Source organism: Bos indicus, chromosome 26, assembly GCF_029378745.1.
Source record: "Bos indicus isolate NIAB-ARS_2022 breed Sahiwal x Tharparkar chromosome 26, NIAB-ARS_B.indTharparkar_mat_pri_1.0, whole genome shotgun sequence".
Lineage (NCBI taxonomy): Eukaryota > Metazoa > Chordata > Mammalia > Artiodactyla > Bovidae > Bos > Bos indicus.
This window is the reverse complement of record NC_091785.1, coordinates 16717993-16735247: the sequence shown is the minus strand read 5'-3', so window position 1 is coordinate 16735247 and position 17255 is coordinate 16717993. Positions and strand designations below refer to the sequence as shown.

At 43.2% G+C, this 17255-nt stretch overlaps 1 protein-coding gene across 41 annotated transcripts in view; it reads left to right on the top strand.

The window, feature by feature from the left end:
- Positions 1-8871, top strand: part of SORBS1 (sorbin and SH3 domain containing 1) — a 234640-nt gene extending 225769 nt beyond the window's left edge. For all 41 annotated transcript variants that reach the window (XM_070780518.1, XM_070780516.1, XM_070780517.1 and 38 more), the window contains 3 exons: positions 99-157; positions 3640-3752; positions 5530-8871. In XM_070780518.1, coding sequence (XP_070636619.1) covers positions 99-157; positions 3640-3752; positions 5530-5597 — 240 coding nt within the window. In that variant the 3' untranslated portion in view covers positions 5598-8871. The remainder of the gene's footprint in view (positions 1-98; positions 158-3639; positions 3753-5529) is intronic.
- Positions 8872-17255: the final 8384 nt, after the last annotated feature.

The following is a 17255-nucleotide window of genomic DNA, read 5'->3' as shown; positions in this document are numbered from 1 at the left end:
AAAAATCTGTTCATTACTGCAGCACTGTTTCTCATCCCCTTGACTTTCATCACAAGGTATCCCCTTCTGACAATAAATCATCTTTAATCATTTCTCAGCAACCTCAAGCCCAGCAGCGAAGAGTCGCCCCAGACAGGAGTCAAACCTCCCAGGATTTGTAAGTACATGTGGCAAACCCCGGTTCTTGCATTGTCCGTAGTCTGTTGGCCTTAGGAAGTGGGTTGTTGATTGGCTGTGGGAGCAGCCATTTAGGGGAAATGAACCCATCACTCCCAGCTTCTCTGAGGGCTTCTAGGTAAGGCTGTTTCCCAACAGCCAATGAGAAAACAGGTGGGGGGTGAATAAAGGCGGTCGGGGCCTCTACGGGGAAGGGAGAGGCGGTAAGGAAGTGTAACTGCCATACAGGGCAAAGGGGAGCTGGACTAACTGGTTTCATTCCTAGTGTTGTGAGAATAGAGAGGAAGCAGTGTTAATCCTGACTGGAGATGAATGAATAGGGTTGATCCATTCATTAAAAAAGGAGAGTATTGGGTATCTCCTATATTCCACGCACAAACTCCACAAACTCCATCCACAGGGGAATGGGGTTTTGGAATAAACATTGAAAGTTGGATTTGAGAGTTAGAGCAAAGAGGTAACAGTCTTCCTAGCCGAGGAATCCAAATGTACAAAGACCCAGGGTAGGTGTTGTGTCTGGAGAACACCAAGAGACCCCTGTAGCCACAGGATGCAGTTCAGGGAGGAAATGGAGATGAAGTTCAAGGGACAGGTTGGGACCAGATTGTAGAAGCCAGAATGCAATAGAAATACATTTGGGTGTTAGTCTATGTCCACTCAGGAGCCAATGAAGGATTTTAAAATAAGAGACATACTTGGAGTTCCCTGGCTGTCCAGTGGTTAGGACTTGATGCTTTCCTGCCAGGTCGCTGAGTTCAATCCCTGGTCAGGGAACTAAGATCTCACAGGCTGCACAGCATGGCCCCCAAAAATGTGTGGAACACGTATCTGATTGGATTTCATTTTGGGGAGATAACTTGGACAATAGAATGGAGGGTGGATTTCAGAGACAAAGGACAAAGATAGTAATTTGGAGATATGAGTACAGCAAAAAAGTGGTGAGGGGCTGAGCTTGGACAGACTGGGCACCTTGTGCATGGAAGTATAGAAGATTCCCCAAGGAGACAGGGGTAAAGGGAGAAGAGAACTGAGGATGGATCCTTGGGGAACCAGCCTTTAAGGCCACAGAGTAGCAGCCAGCAAAGGGGACTGAGAAAGAGCAGCAAGAGACACAGGTGAGGGTTTAGGAGTGTTCATTGGTACTGAACAGAGCAAGAAGGGTGTGGTCAGGAGTGCTCCTGCCTCAGAGAGGCCGAGGAGGGTAAGAAATGAGAAACGTCCTCTAGGTGGCAAGTTGGAACAGTCTTTGGTGATCTCTGCAGTGACAGTGTTGGGTGTAGGCAGATGCTCTGTTAGAAAAGGGTTGATGAGTCAGTGTGATGCTGAGTGGAAAGAGCTAGGGGATTGGGGGCTAGAGAGTCAGGGAGTAGCACAGGACAGGGGAGGTGTTTTCAGGATGCAGAGGCTCAAGCACTTAAGGAGGAGTTGACAGAATCAAAGATACAAGAGAGAAGATGTAAGTCAAGGAAACAGCCCAGGGGAGGGAGCTTAGCCTGGCCAGGAGCGGGAACCCTTCCTTATACATGGAAACAGGGGCAGGAGGGGAGGAAAGTTAAAGTTCTGCTCAGAGTTGGGCACCAGAATTGGCAGAGGAAGTGAGGGAAGGACTCTATAGAACTGTGTCCCTGTTAGCATGAGGCCCGTCCAAAATCAGAGCCCACTAGGGACCCAAGCAGCAGGGTCACAGGACTGTGTGCAGCCAGTTTCCGCCGTCTGGGTTGAGAGCAGAGAGGCAGGTGACAGGACTAACCTCGCAGAGATGAGGCAGGCAAGAAGTCACCACAACAGTGAAGGGGCTGAGGCACCGCCAGGAGTCCAGTTTGGGCAAGAGACAGCAGGCAAATACAGAAACACCGAAAAGTATTCAGTTACCAAGTGGGAGTTCATCAGCGCCACTTCTTCCGCATTAGAGACCTTACTTCTGGCAGACAGATCCATCTGCCAAAGTCTCACGATATCTGGATAAATATGGAAAATTAAACTGCCCCTTTGGCTTGCTAGCAGAGGACAACGAACCTCTTGTTTCTGGAAACTGATTCCGCTTATTTCTAATCCCTCTCACCCACACCCTGGGATTCACTGACATCCACTGAGAGAGGTAGAGGATTGGCTCATTTGGAAAGTTTTGCCTGCTACTGTTATGTTTCAAAGTATCAAGTAAACAGAATTGTGAACTGGTAGGTGTTTTTTAGTGAAAGTGTGATAGTCACTCACTTGTGTACGACTCTTTGCAACCCCATGGATCGTAACCCGCCAGGCTCCTCTGTCCATGCAATTCTCCAGGCAAGAATACTGGAGTGGGTTGCCATTCCCTTCTACAGGGTAACTTCCTGACCTACAGGGGATCGAACCCACATCTCTTCCACCTCCTGCATTGCAGGAGGATTCTTTACCATCTGACCCACCAGAGAAGTCCCAGTAGGTGCTTCTTAAGCATTTGTCAAAAGAATAAATGAAAACAAGGCTTTATTTGTTGCCAAAGCAGGTATCGATTTCATAAGTAGTCCAGCTTTGTCTGCTGCTGCTGCTGCTAAGTCGCTTCAGTCGTGTCCGACTCTGCGACCCCATAGACGGCAGCCCACCAGGCTCCCCCGTCCCTGGGATTCTCCAGGCAAGAACACTGGAGTGGGTTGCCATTTCCTTCTCCAGTGCATGAAAGTGTAAAGTGAAAGTGAAGTCGCTTAGTCATGTTTCTTAGCGACCCCATGGACTGCAGTCTACCAGGCTCCTCCGTCTATGGGATTTTCCAGGCAAGAGTACTGGAGTGGGTTGCCATTGCCTTCTCTGCCAGCTTTGTCTAGAGCCTGTCAGAACAGCACAGACTACATACATTGCCTTAGGCCAACTAGCAAGTAAATAAAAATTTTAACCCCAAATATTACTGGGATAGATATGCCTTCAGGAGTTTTAGAAAAATGGCATTCACATTTCAAAGCAATTAGTAAAATATGTGTTGGCATGCAAAGAAATTCAAGGTAGTATTGCTAAACAGTGTGGTAACTGGGTTATACTTTTAAAAATTGTATATATACACATGACAATTGCTTCATGCTCTCCAATGTATGTGACTCGTATATAATGTCTGTCTCTGGACCTAAGTAACTTCTGATTATCCTTGACAATCTACACATGTTATCTTGTGTTAAGAACTTGATTAACTTTCAAGGGGGAGCATCTAGATAAAAAAAAGCTTGGCTAAAGCAACCAGATGAAACTAAATGAAAGCACCAATCATGACTTGCTTCTCAGATTCTCCATCCCTCTGAATCTTAATTTACTTATCACATGTTGAACGGATCTCCCCCAATGCTAAGTTATTAAAGAGCCATTAAAATACTTTTTTCCCCACTGATAAGCAGGAAACACGACCCAAATGTTGATTTAACTGAAACAGGTTTTTAAAACTCATTTAATGCCATCAGCATTTGGGTCACTTACTAATCATTTTTTTTTAATTTACAGATTTAGCTACCAAGCATTGTATAGCTATATACCACAGAATGATGATGAATTGGAACTCCGAGATGGAGATATTGTTGATGTCATGGAAAAATGTGATGATGGGTGGTTCGTTGGTAAGTGATATCGTGCTTTTCTTATCTGTTGTGTACTGAAGGAAAAACTTGGAGTGATGAGTCACAAAAAGAGCACCGTTCTCTGCACAGAAGGAGAGCCGTCTCAGTTCCTATACCACCGTCAGAAATGCTGGGCCACCCAGTATAGGTCTGTCCTCAAACCAATGTGGATGATAGTAACTGTGAACCTGAGGACCAAATATGCCAACATCGACTGCACAGAAGGGCAGTTGCCAGTTGCATTTATTGAGTTCTATTTGTATTTTTGGGGGGAGAGGTGGTGGGGGCACTGCCTAGCTTGTGGGATCCCAGACCAGGGCTTGAACCTGGACCCCAGCAATGAAAGAGCCAAATACTAACCACCAGACTGCCCGGGAATTCACTGTTTCTGTTTCTATTCTGCATCTGTCTGTCCTACATTTGGAAATTTTAATTTTTAAAACTCCTGTGGAACAACACAAGAACATGTGCGTGTAGATTTCCGCCATGAAGTGCAAGCATATATGTAGAGAGTCTGAAAGCCTCATTTACTCCAGGCTTCTAATAACTTTAACCAAAGCAATACCTGATGAATTAAAGGAGTCACCTTTATAGGAGCAGAGAAAGATCAGAATTTGAGATTCTATAACAAAGTAGATGCTTAATAATACTTTCTTACTGAAGTTCTTTCAACAAACAGCGTGTAAGACAGAAATAATCCTCTTTTCACAGATTCAAAATCTTTACCATCTCAGTTCTCTGCAGCCTCCCTGACCATTGCCCTGGGGCTTCAGCTAACTGTTTGAGATGGCCTTAGAATCCCAGGGACGGGGGAGCCTGGTGGGCTGCCATCTATGGGGTCGCACAGAGTAGGACACGACTGAAGCGACTTAGCAGCAGCAGCAGCAGCTTTGACACATTCTTTTAGATATTTTAGTTTGTGCAACAACTCCAACCCACTGGTAGTGGCTGCTTGAAATGTGTTCAAAGGATTCTGAAGCCCTATCCAAGCTAACTGGGGAAAGGATGCAATGATCAAATTATGCTGTCTGCTGATGAGAGTAATGATGATGCAACAGCTGTCTGCCACCTCACCCTCCAGCTTTAGAGAAAGTCCAGTTTCTAAGACTCTGCACTCCCAATGTAGGGGGCCCAAGTTTGATCCCTGATTAGGGAACTAGATCCTGCATGCTGCAGCTAAGACCTGGAGCAATCAAATAAATTAATTTTTAAAAGTTGATTACTTGAAAAAAAATTCCAAGGGAAGGAGCTTGATTAGGGACCCAGCAATTCTGGATGTGAAACAGTCCAGGAAGGACTTTGTGGTAGCTCAATGTTCTGGAATCCTGGACAAGGTTGGTAGCAAAGACATGGAGTCAATCTGGGGCTTAGGCACAGGCTTAGGAGAAAAATTTCCTTTCACTGTGTGGTCATATCCAGAGGACTTTCAGAAATGCCAGTTTCTAAGTCTAAATCCCCCTAACCTTGGTGTGTTGGATAGCTGTGTTCATTCTTCCATAAAAGAGAAGTACTGGAAGAGCCATCGGCTGGGAGTCTGAGGACCTGGGTTTAAAGTCTGCCTCTCTGAGTTTGGGCTTCCTCATCTGAAAAAAATGGGAGTGTTAAATGTCTTGCTTATTACCCAGCTATTCTGCAGCCTAAACGAGATAAGATAGGGCCAAGTGATTTGGAAACCATATGCCCTTCTACAAGCTTTGGGATTGTTATCAAGGGCTCTCTCTCTGAACTCAGTTCTGAGTCAGTCTTCTCATTGTGTCTGTTTTTTTGTTTTTAATAGGTACTTCAAGAAGGACAAGGCAGTTTGGTACTTTCCCAGGCAACTATGTAAAGCCTTTGTATCTATAAGAAGACTGAAAACCACAGAGATGATTTTTATTGGAGGACGAAGCATAATTCATGAATTGGTCTCTTTATTTAAATGTTGAGTCAGTAGGAAAACTAATGCAGTGGATAAAGTAAGAAGCAAAAGAGAGGACAGAGAAGTGTTGTATTTAAAACCTGAGCCCGTCGAAGCTTACTGCGTGTATTGGACAGGGCTGAACCATGCAAAAAAGGAATGAGGCAAGTCGGTATTTACTTAGCTGCTTCTGGGAGCCACGCCAGCCCTGCCCTCCTCTTCCCAACTTGGGTAACCTGACCGGCAGCATGGTCCCAGAGAGCAGTTAAGCCAGAACTGCCTCTTGCTGCTTCAGGCTTGACCGGCTTTGGCTCAAAAGGGTCATTTAGCCTGCACGTGCTCTCGGAGCACCAGGCAGCTCCCCAGCCATCCTCTAAGGCTCCACACAGACTCCCCCAGTTGCCCTGGAGCCTCCTGGTCCCCTAACATTGCTAGAGATCAGTTGGGGCCACCGAGGCAATCCCTAAACAGTGGTAGAGACCCCAAACAACCCAAGGCCAAGTCCCCCACTCGAGGTAGGTGGGGAAGTAGAAGTCAAAGTAGGCGCCCCATGCACTCAGCATGCATGCAGCGTTACCATTGACACCCCTGATGTTCAGACAGAAAAGCACACAAGGCTTGCCCCCGGAGCAGGGTGGTCAGGCAGGTAGTTCCATTTGTATTTCCAAGTGATTAAGGCGAGAAGCCTGTAGCTCTTGAGGTCCCCTGCCATATGGCTCCTTCCATATCACTGGCTTGTATAAGCATTCACTTTCAGGGCAGCATAGTGTCATTTACAGAATGCCATTTCTACCCTTGCTTTTCTGGATTGTTTTAGGCCGGGACAGTTGGGGGTTGATAGGCTTATTCTTAGAAAAACAAGGGATGGTGTTCAGTGACTCAAGGTAATACACACTGATGTATACTGGATGCCTGGGGCCACCAACGAGCAAGGCGTGCTCCAGGCCTTAGAAAGGTTTCACCACGTCTCCATTTTCACCATGTCTCCCCCGAGGAGCCCAAGGACCACTCAGAATGTAGGAATCCAGGGTTCTGAATCCTAACACACCCTGTGAGGCTTCTCTTTAGAAAAGGTGCAGCCGCAGTGGCCCTACATTGGAGGCTGTAATTCCGCTTCTTCCAGGAGGCCTGTCTTTTGTAGAGGGGCCAGAGCCAAGGAGGGAGGCCTCTGTGATGCCTGGGGTGTACAGTCACAACTTCATCCAATTCAAGGATGTTTATCGACCTCTGTTACATATCTTGGAGAGAAAAAGATAGAAATGACCCATTTTCTTGCCTGCTGGGAACTCAGAGGTGATTGGAGAGACAGACACACAAAAATACTGAATAAGAGAGACTGCGATATGTGCTAAGAAGGGTGTGAGAGGAAGAGATGAATTTTCTCTGTAGGGATCCTAGAAAGCATTGTCATATTTCTCTCTCCATTAGCTCACTTTTGAACAACTAGGATGCTGGGAGAACCTTTGTCCGAGGGTAGTTTGTGGCTGGAAATATTTAGACCTGCTTCCAGGGTCTTCCAACTGTGATCCTCCCCACAAATCCACATTCGAGGTCATAAACAGGAGAAGCAGTTCCAGGTATAGGGTTGTGTACAGGACTCCTGGCTCTCCACAGGTAGCTCAGAATTGGCCTGAGGTCCCAAAGTCTGGAATCTTTCCAAGTGAGCAAAGTTCATCTACAGTGCCTCAGCTTCTGTCTCCATTACTCATCTTAGAAGCTCGTATCAGCTGGCCACCCTTCAGACAGCCACAGGACCCTCACTCCCTCTCCTTCAAATCCTGCTCTCAGGAAAGCAACTGCCACTGACTCCTTCACACTGAAGTGTAAATGACAGATGAGAAGAATGTGTTACTTCTTCCCAGAAACATTGGTTTTTAACTAGAACAGATCACAGAGCCTTAATTCCAAGGGGAAAGGCTGTGGAACCAATGGTGGAGGGTGGGGCTGCGGAGTGCGGGTAAGGGTGGATGAGCTCCCTGTGTAGAAAGGGACTTCTTGCTATTCCTTAAGTAAGACTCATTGCTTTGGAAGGTCCACCTCACCATCCAAGAGCGCTCTGTTTCTGTCCTCCCCCTTTGAATATAGACCCTGTGCATATTCACATACACTTTGCACAGCAGCGTTTCACGTGTTTTGGAATGTAATTCTTATATTGGCTAATGTGTTTCCTAGTCTTTCTTAGATGCAAACCATAACACGACCTTATCTGTTTTTTGAGGGGGTGCTTATTAAGTAGCTTATTAATTTTGAACACCTCTTTAAATACAGCTAGAAAATAAACCAATTTGTAAAGCCACATTTGCATATGACGCCAGCCTCCCGACTTTGTATATCTCGGGAATCCCAGGTATGCCTCACCGGTTTGCCCATCTTTAATAAACTCATCTGTTAAAATCTGCATCAAACTTCAGCTGCCTACGTATGACAAAATGAGGAACAAAGGGTTCCAACTGCTCCTTTGTCTTCATACATTTAGTAATACAAAATACCTATTTTTATGCTGAGATATTTATACAGGTTTATTAATCGCAAGTGTAACTAACTGGCGGCATGCCCTGCAACACATTTTAATAGATTAGCCATGCTTCTGGGTAAAAGCAAGCCCCACACTACTTATCTTTTGCAGTCTCTCTGGGATCAGTAAGAGAAAAAAATCACATGCTTAAGAAGTGGGACTGTAAATATGTATATTTAACTTTGTATAGCCCATGTACCTACTTTGTATAGAAAAATAATTTTAAAAATCTGAACTGAAGGGGAGGGGGGTATAATAAGGAAGTCATGAAGTTTTTTGCATATTTAAATGAAGGAATTCCAAAAAAACGTACCTGCAGATTTTTAGCACAAAAATACCATTGTAAAGTATTATAATTAAATAATCATTCTTTCTGGGAGAGAAAGTAACTGTTTTCTCAGTTATAGTGTTTTTTTCTTATTTCTTTTTTTTTTTTTTTTAGCAGTCCTATTTATCTGCAGTAGTATTAAGTCCTATTGCTAAGTTACTACAAAAAAGATCATATTCTGAAAGAAAATAACTGACATTATATATAACCAATTAATTTAAAGTATTGCCATTTAAATTACACACCAAGAGCATGTACCATGCAGACACAGATTTTTCTGTTCATCTATTTTTCTTTATGCAGTGGATCAATTTGACAAATAGATGTTGAATTACTACATTGGCTGTACATATTATTTAATAAACTTCATTCAAAATTGTGTGGCATATGCATATTCTTAACATTCATTGTTTCTTCCCTTCCCTTTCAAGTTTCTCCAACGAAGCTTATATTCACTGCTTCAAAGGTACACACGCACACCTGGCTTCCCCACCGAAGGCAGGAAAGAATCTGCCTGCAACGCAGGAGACCTGGGTTTGATCCCTGGGTTAGGAAGATCCCCTGGCGAAGAGAAAGGCTACCCACTCCAGTATTCTGGCCTGGAGAATTCCATGGACTGCATGGGGTTGCAAAGAGTCAGACACGACTGAGCAACTTTCATTTTCACTCCCCCTCTGAAGACAACACTTATTCTACTCTCAAGAGGCTAACTCCATGATACTCTCTGAATTGATTTATGTTGACCATTTTGCCATTCTTTATAAATTTTGTTCTGATTATAAGAGTAATGCACATGTCTTTAAAAGCACAAGTGACCATTATAACATATGTATAATGGATCTAGATTTACTCCACAAGACATGGGGACAGACAATAATGAGACAGCACTTAGTTTTCCGAAACATGTTGAATCTGGCCCTGAGTCTTCTCTTGCTACTTGGGTGAAGATGCAGTCCATCCTTCTGTTCACTTCCAAACCAAGTGTGTCGAGGCTGCAGCATTAGACATCCAGCCACCCCTGGCGTCTTCACTGGGCCAGGTTTCGGGGGAGGGGGCGGTGTGCAGGTTGCTACAACACTATGGTCTGTCCCATAACAGGAAACCCCCAAATTCCCACCCTCCCTGACACTGACCCTCCTTCTGCAGTTTCAGCTCAAAGCACCCGTTTGTACTGCTACCCCTTTGGAGTGACTTGGAATCTCCCCTGCTTAAGCTTCCAATAGTCTGAGGAGAAGGGTCATCTTCCAGGGGTCTGACAGCCTTGACACTAAGCCCTGAGTCATAAGCAGTACTGCCATCCACCCTGTTCAGCAAATCTTATCAGTCGTACCTTCAAAATACCTTTAGAAACTAACCACTTCTATCTCCATCAGTTCAGTTCAGTCACTCAGTTGTGTCCGACTCTTTGCGACACCATGAACCACAGCACGCCAGGCCTCTGTCCATCACCAACTCCCAGAGTCCACCCAAACCCATGTCCATCGAGTTGGTGATGCCATCCAACCATATTATCCTCCGTCGTCCTCTTCTCCTGCCCTCAATCTTGCCCAGCATCAGGGTCTTTTCAAATGAGTCAGCTTTTCTCATTAGGTGGTCAAAGTATTGGAGTTTCAGCTTCAACATCAGTCCCTCCAATGAACATCCAGGACTGATCTCCTTTAGGATGGACTGGTTGGATCTCCTTGCAGTCCAAGGGACTCTCAAGAGTCTTCTGCAACACCACAGTTCAAAAGCATCAATTCTTTGGCACTCAGCCTTCTTTATAGTCCACGTCTCACACCCATGCATGACCACTGGAAAAACCATAGCCTTGACTAGACGGACCTTTGTTGGCAAAGTAATGTCTCTGCTTTTTAATATGCTGTCTAGGTTGGTGATAACTTTCCAAGGAGCAAGTGTTTTTAATTTCAGGCTGCAATCACCATCTGCAGTGATTTTGGAGCCCAGAAAAATAAAGTCAGCCACTGTGTCCACTGTTTATCCATTTGCCATGAAGTGATGGGACCGGATCCCATGATCTTAGTTTTCTGAATGTTGAGCTTTAAGCCAACTTTTTCACACTCCTCTTTCACTTTCATCAAGAGGCTCTTTAGTTCTTCCTCACTTTCTGCCATAAGGGTGGTGTCATCTGCATATCTGAGGTTATTTATATTTCTCCCGGCAATCTTGATTCCAGCTTGTGCTTAATCCAGCCCAGCGTTTCTCATGATGTACTCTGCATATAAGTTAAATAAGCAGGGTGACAATATACAGCCTTGACGTACTCCTTTTCCTATTTGGAAACAGTCTGTTGTTCCATGTCCAGTTCTAACTGTTGCTTCTTGACCTGCATACAAATTTCTCAAGAGGCAGGTCAGGTGGTCTGGTATTCCCATCTCTTTCAGAATTTTCCACAGTTTCTTGTGATCCACACAGTCAAAGACTTTGGCATAGTCAATAAAGCAGAAATAGATGGTTTTCTGGACTCTCGCTTTTTCCACGATCCAGTGGATGTTGGCAATTTGATCTCTGGTTCCTCTGCCTTTTCTAAAACCAGCTTGAACATCAGGAAGTTCATGGTTCACATATTGCTGAAGCCTGGCTTGGAGAATTTTGAGCATTACTTTACTAGCATGTGAGATGAGTGCAATTGTGCGGTAGTTTGAGCATTCTTTGACATTGCCTTTCTTTGGGATTGGAATGAAAACTGACATTTTCCTGTCCTGTGGCCACTGCTGAGTTTTCCAAATTTGCTGGCATATTGAGTGCAGCACTTTCACAGCATCATCTTTCAGGATTTGAAATAGCTCAACTGGAATTCCATCACCTCCACTAGCTTTGTTTGTAGTGATGCTTCCTAAGGCCCTCTTGACTTCACATTCCAGGATGTCTGGCTCTATCTCCATAGTCCAAGCCATTTTCTCACCTGGGTCATTGCAATCCAATCACTTTCCAGCTGGTCCTCTCCTTGCTTCTACCCCTAACCCCTCTTAGTCTAAACAGAACAACCAGTGTGATCCCTCTGGTGGCTGCTCCTCTCAAGAGTGGTGCAATGGCCTCAAGTCCAGTGGACGCTGACTTGCCCTTCCTTACCTTTGACTTTCTCATTGTTCCTTCCAGCCACACAAGTCCTTCTGGCTTCAATCTCATCAAGCATGCTTCAATTTTAGTGTCTTATAGATGTTGTCCCCTGGGCCTGAAAGACCCTTCCGCCAGAGCTGCATGGCTTCCTTCATCCCTTTAGGTCCTTGTGTTGCCTTCTCAGGGAGGCTGTCTCTGGCCACTTGATATACAATAGAACCCTCCTGTCTCCACCCCAACATTCTATTCCCCTATTGTTTTCCTCTATGCTTCTCCAAACACTGATCACCATCTGCTTTTTGTTTTCACAATCAACTGTATACAAGTCCACAAGGGTGATGATTCTGTTTCTCTATTACATGCCCAGCACCAAGAAGAGCGTCTAACTAGCTGGCACTCAGTCACTCAATCCTTTGAACAAACAAATGAATTGATAAATGAACCCCTCTAGCCCAGAGAGCTCAGAATATTGACACTAATTGTGTAAGCAGGAGACCATCAACATGTCACTTTCTAACAGCAGCAAAAATAGAAATTAATCTTTTTCAGTATTCTGGGCTCATCACACATAGAAAGTGAAAGCTCTCTGTAATTAAAGTCACCTCCCCACAGAGATCCAATGTAGGGTCCTCCAAACTTTTTGCTTTGTACATATCGATCCCTGGGTCAGGATGATCCCCTGGAGGAGGGCATGGCAACCAACTCCAGTATTCTTGCCTAGAGAATCCCATGGACAGAGGAGCCTGGTGGGCTACGGTCCATGGTATCACAAAGAGTTGGACATGACTGAAGTGACTTAGTATGCACATACACATACAAAACACATCTCTAAGCAAATGTTCAACAGTCTTATATGCTCTTTTCCCTATTAACAATGGAACTTGAACACATTTCCATAATTTACTTAACCGATCCCCTATTTATGATGCAACAGTTTGAGGCTGTTGCCAGCTTTACCACAACAAACAATGCAGCATTGATTTCAAATTGTTGGCTCAAAGAGTAGGAACATTTCAAATGTTAAAGAAATATTGCCGTCTCAAAAAACTGCATTGATTTTCATCCCACCAAATCTGGGAGTGTGTTTCCCCACCACTCAACTGTCTGCTTCCATGAAAGACAGCTCCTTGGTTTGCCTGCATTTTACGGCTGGCAGCTTCTCAGTCCTCTTTCTAGACCTTCACCACATCTGTTATTTTCTCTCCACATGTGCTGCTTCAGGAAACAAATTTCTTATGATAATATTTGGCCCAAAGAGTCAATTGTCTGATGGCTCCTTTCATTGATAAGTGGTGGAAAACTAACCTACGGGCAAGTATTGAGTCACTGCACTGGGAAAAAAGGAGCTGGAACTAGCCTCCAGCAGGAGTGAATCCAAAGGCTCAATCTTTCTCTGTATTTGTCTTGTCTTGGCTCTGTTGGTGGTGTTTGGCTACATTTTCACCTTCTGAATGTGGTAACAGGAACCATGGCTGCAGGCAGTTCCAGCCTCATTCTTGCAGTTCTCTGACTCTAGACAAGGCAAATGGGGCTTCCTGTGGCTTCCCTGAAAACGATTCCAGATCCTGGTGGGCCTGCCTTGGATGTTTATCATTCTTGGATTCATCACTTTGGTTCAAGGGATGGCAGTGTGATTGGCAAGCCCACCAGAACGTCATGGAATAGAGGACAGGTAAAGGCCAGGGGAGGGAGTGTCCTGCTACAAGAAGCCAGGTGGATAGATAACTTAATGGTCCAAAGTGGACTTTAAGCATTGTTGCGACAGACTTTGGGAAAAGAGATACCATGTTCCTGTCCTAGGCCAAAATTCAGTGTAGCTGAAGGCTGGCTCTCTGTGCTGAAGCTCTGCCAGCCAAGGACTCAAGAAGGACAGAGCATAGGAGTATAGCCATCCAGAGGAGACCAAGGGGATGTGGCACAACTGTGTCACACACTAAAAAACTGGTTCTTTTGAAAAAGAACAAAGATGGGTGTCTCAAAAGTCATGAAGAGTTTGGGAGAGTTGCATGTGGTATATACAACTGTTGTATTTTGGACATGTTGTGAGTGTGTATTGGACAAGTCTTAGCATGAGGGAATCAAACCTATTTCAGGGATACTTAGCTGAGACTGATTTCGACAAATGGAAGAAGTTACTACTTGGTAACAGGTAATCTGTGGAATGCATTAGCCAAGAAGGTGGTTCAGTTTGAAAATATTTATATAGGATGGATAAACAACAAGGTCCTACTGTATAACACAGGGAACTAAGTTCAATATCTTATGATAAACCATAATGGAAAAGAATTTTTAAAAAATAAAGTCTATATGCATGTAATTGAGTCACTGCTGTACAGCAGATGTTGGGACAACATTATAAATCAACTATACTTCAATTTAAAAAAAAATGAAATTTAGGGGACTTCTCAAGTGGTCCACTGGTTATGACTTTGCCTTCAAATGCAGGGGGTGAGGGTTTGATCCTTCTTCAGGGACCTAAGATCCCACATGCCTCATGGCCAAAAAACCAAAACATAAAACAGAAGCAATATTGTACCAAATTCAATAAAGACTAAAAATGGTACACATCAAAAGAAAAAAAAAATCTAGAACAAAGAAAGTATTTAAAAATGTAGGGACTTTCCTGGGGGTCCAATGGTTAAGACAGCACTTCCACTGCAGGGACATGGGTTCGATCCCTGAGCAGGAAACTCCCACATGCCATAGTGTACCAATAAATAAATAAATATAATTTAAACAAAATTTAAGATGAACCCATAGATATTAAAAGCCTGATGTGAGGCTATGTGATATGAGGCTATGAATGGCCACGTGACACTTTATGAGGTCTATCCTAAAGAACAACTTTTACGTTCTTCCAGGCCCCTCACTCTGGCATCATCAGAGGTTAAAATCCTGGGTAGACTGAGTCTCTGGACCTTTCTGGCTTACTCCTTTTTAAAGTGACTTCTGACAAACTCGAGTGAAACTGCAAAAGAGATAGATTTGAGAATCATCTTCAAAACAGCATAAATCATGTAGACTGATGAGAGCTTATATTATCAAGGTCAGAGGATTGCACAGTATGGTCTGTGGACCTCTAGGAGTCCTCAGTCCCTTTCAGGAGATTCATAGAGTAACAATTATTTTCATAATTTGTAGTAGCCAGCTTCAAAGGAGGCCTTCAGTGATCTGCACCTCTGGGTATTCACACCCTTCTGTGGTCCCCTTCTGCATTCTGTGGGTTTTGTGGCCATTAGAATATGGCAGAAGAGATGGTAAGTCAACAAGTCTAGGCCATAAAAGCCATTGTGGGTTTTGTCTTTTATTTGGACTACACTTTAGAACTAAGTCCTAGTTGTTATGTTGGATAAATGTGCTAATTCATCCAAAAGCAGGCATTAAAATAAATAGCAGGCTGGGACATTTTTCACAGAACTGGAACAAATAATCATAAAACTTATATGGAATTTATAAAGGACCTAGAATTGCCAAAGCAATCCTGAGGAAAAAGAACAAAGCAAGAGGCACACCCTCCCAGACTTCAGACAATACCACAAAGCTATAGTAATCAAAACAGTATGGTCTTGGCATAAAAACAGACATTTGTTTCAGTGACAGAGAATAGAGAGCCCAGAAATAAACCCACACACCCATAGTCAATTTTTAACAAAGGAGGCAAAACATACAAGGGAGAAAAGACAGTCTCTTCAATAAGTGGTGCTGAGTAAGTTGGACAGCCACACGTAAATCAATGAAGCTAGAACATACCCTCACACCATACATGAAAATAAACTCACAATGGCTGAAACACTTAAACATGACATGACATCATAAAACTCATAGAAGAGAACATAGGCAAAACTTTCTCTGATATAAATCGTAGCAACATTTTCTTGGGCCTTGCAAGGCAAAAGAAATAAAAGTGGAAATAAACAAATGGGACATAAACTTATAAGCTTTTGTATAGCAAAGGGAGCCATAAACTAAAAGATAAGCTACAGACTTGGATAAAATATTTCAAATGATGTAACTGATAAGGGCTTAATTTCCAAAATATACAAACAGCTCATACAACAAAATAAAACAAAAATAAAGCAACCCTATCAAAAAATGGGCAGAAGACCTAGACATTTCTCAAAAGATATATGGATGGTCAATAGGCATATGAAAAAAATGCTCAGTATCATTATTAGAGAAACGCAAATCAAAAACTACAGTTAGGTACCATCTCACACTGGTCAGAATAGCCATCATTAAAAAAGTCTAAAAGATGATGCTGTTAAAGTACTCCGTTCAATGTGCCATATGTATACATACATATATCTGAGTCACTTTGCTGTACAGCAATAATTAACACATTGTAATTTAATTATACTTGCATAAAAAATAAAAAAGGTTTTTAAAAAGAGTTGTAATCATCTTATATAAACCCCATAGACAAATTGATATATACTTTATCTCAATCCTATCAACATTTATATCCTTAACTTTAGTTCTCACTAGGATAGGACTCAATCAAGTTTTTGATCTTACAAGAGGAATCATAAAGTCTCTGTTTCCCAGTCCATTTTATCTGTTTATATATAAAAGACTCTGGGATCTCCAAAAAGGAGTTGAACCATGGAACTCATGCCCTTTTGTCAATCTTGGTTAACTGGCCTGTTGCTCAACAAGTAACTGTTGGTCAAGTATCTCAGTGTAATTTTCCAGCCCCTTATATAATTTAAACTGGAGTAAACAGAGTGAACTTATTGGCCTTTAGTGTTGGGGACCAATAGGGTTTCCTTTCGGACTGTTTAGCATTTAGGTAGTGTAATATCAAGCAGGAGATGGTAAAAGTGAACATCGACATTTTAGGAATCAGTGAACTCAAATGGACAGGAATGGGTGAATTTAATTCAGATGACCATTACTATTACTATGGGCAAGAATCCCTTAGAAGAAATGGAGTAGCCCTCATAGTCAACAAAAGAGTCCCAAATGCAGTACTTGGGTGCAGCCACAAAAACAAAGAATAATCTCGATTTGCTTCCACGGCATCATTCAACATTACAGTAAAAGTGAAAGTTGTTCAGTCATGCCGGACTCTTTGTGACCCCATGGACTATACACTCCATGGAATTCTCTAGGCCAGAATACTGGAGTAGGTAGCTTTTCCCTTCTCCAGGGGATCTTCCCAACCCAGGGATTGAACTCAGGTCTCCTGCATTACAGGCATTATAGTAACCCAAGTCTATGCCCCAACCACTAACACCAAAGAAGCTGAAGTCAAATGCTTCTATGAAGACCTACAAGACCTTCTAGAACTAACACCAAAAAAGATGTCCTTTTCATCATAGGGGATTGAAATGCAAAAGTAGGAAGTCAAGAGATACCTGGAGTAACAGGCAAGTTTGGCCTTGGAGTACAAAATGAAGCATGGCAAAGGCTAACAGAGTTTTGCCAAGTGAATACACTGGTCATAGCAAACAACCTCTTCCAACAACACAAGAGACAGTTCTACACATGGACATCATCAGATGGTCAATACTGAAATCAGACTGATTATATTCTTTGTAGCTGAAGATAGAGAAGCTCTATACCGTCAGCAAAAACAAGACTGGGAGGTGACTGTAGCTCAGACCATGAACTTCTTATTGCAAAATTCAGGCTTAAGTTGAAGAAAGTAGGGAAAACCACTAGGCCATTCAGGTATAACCTAAATCAAATCCCTTATGATTA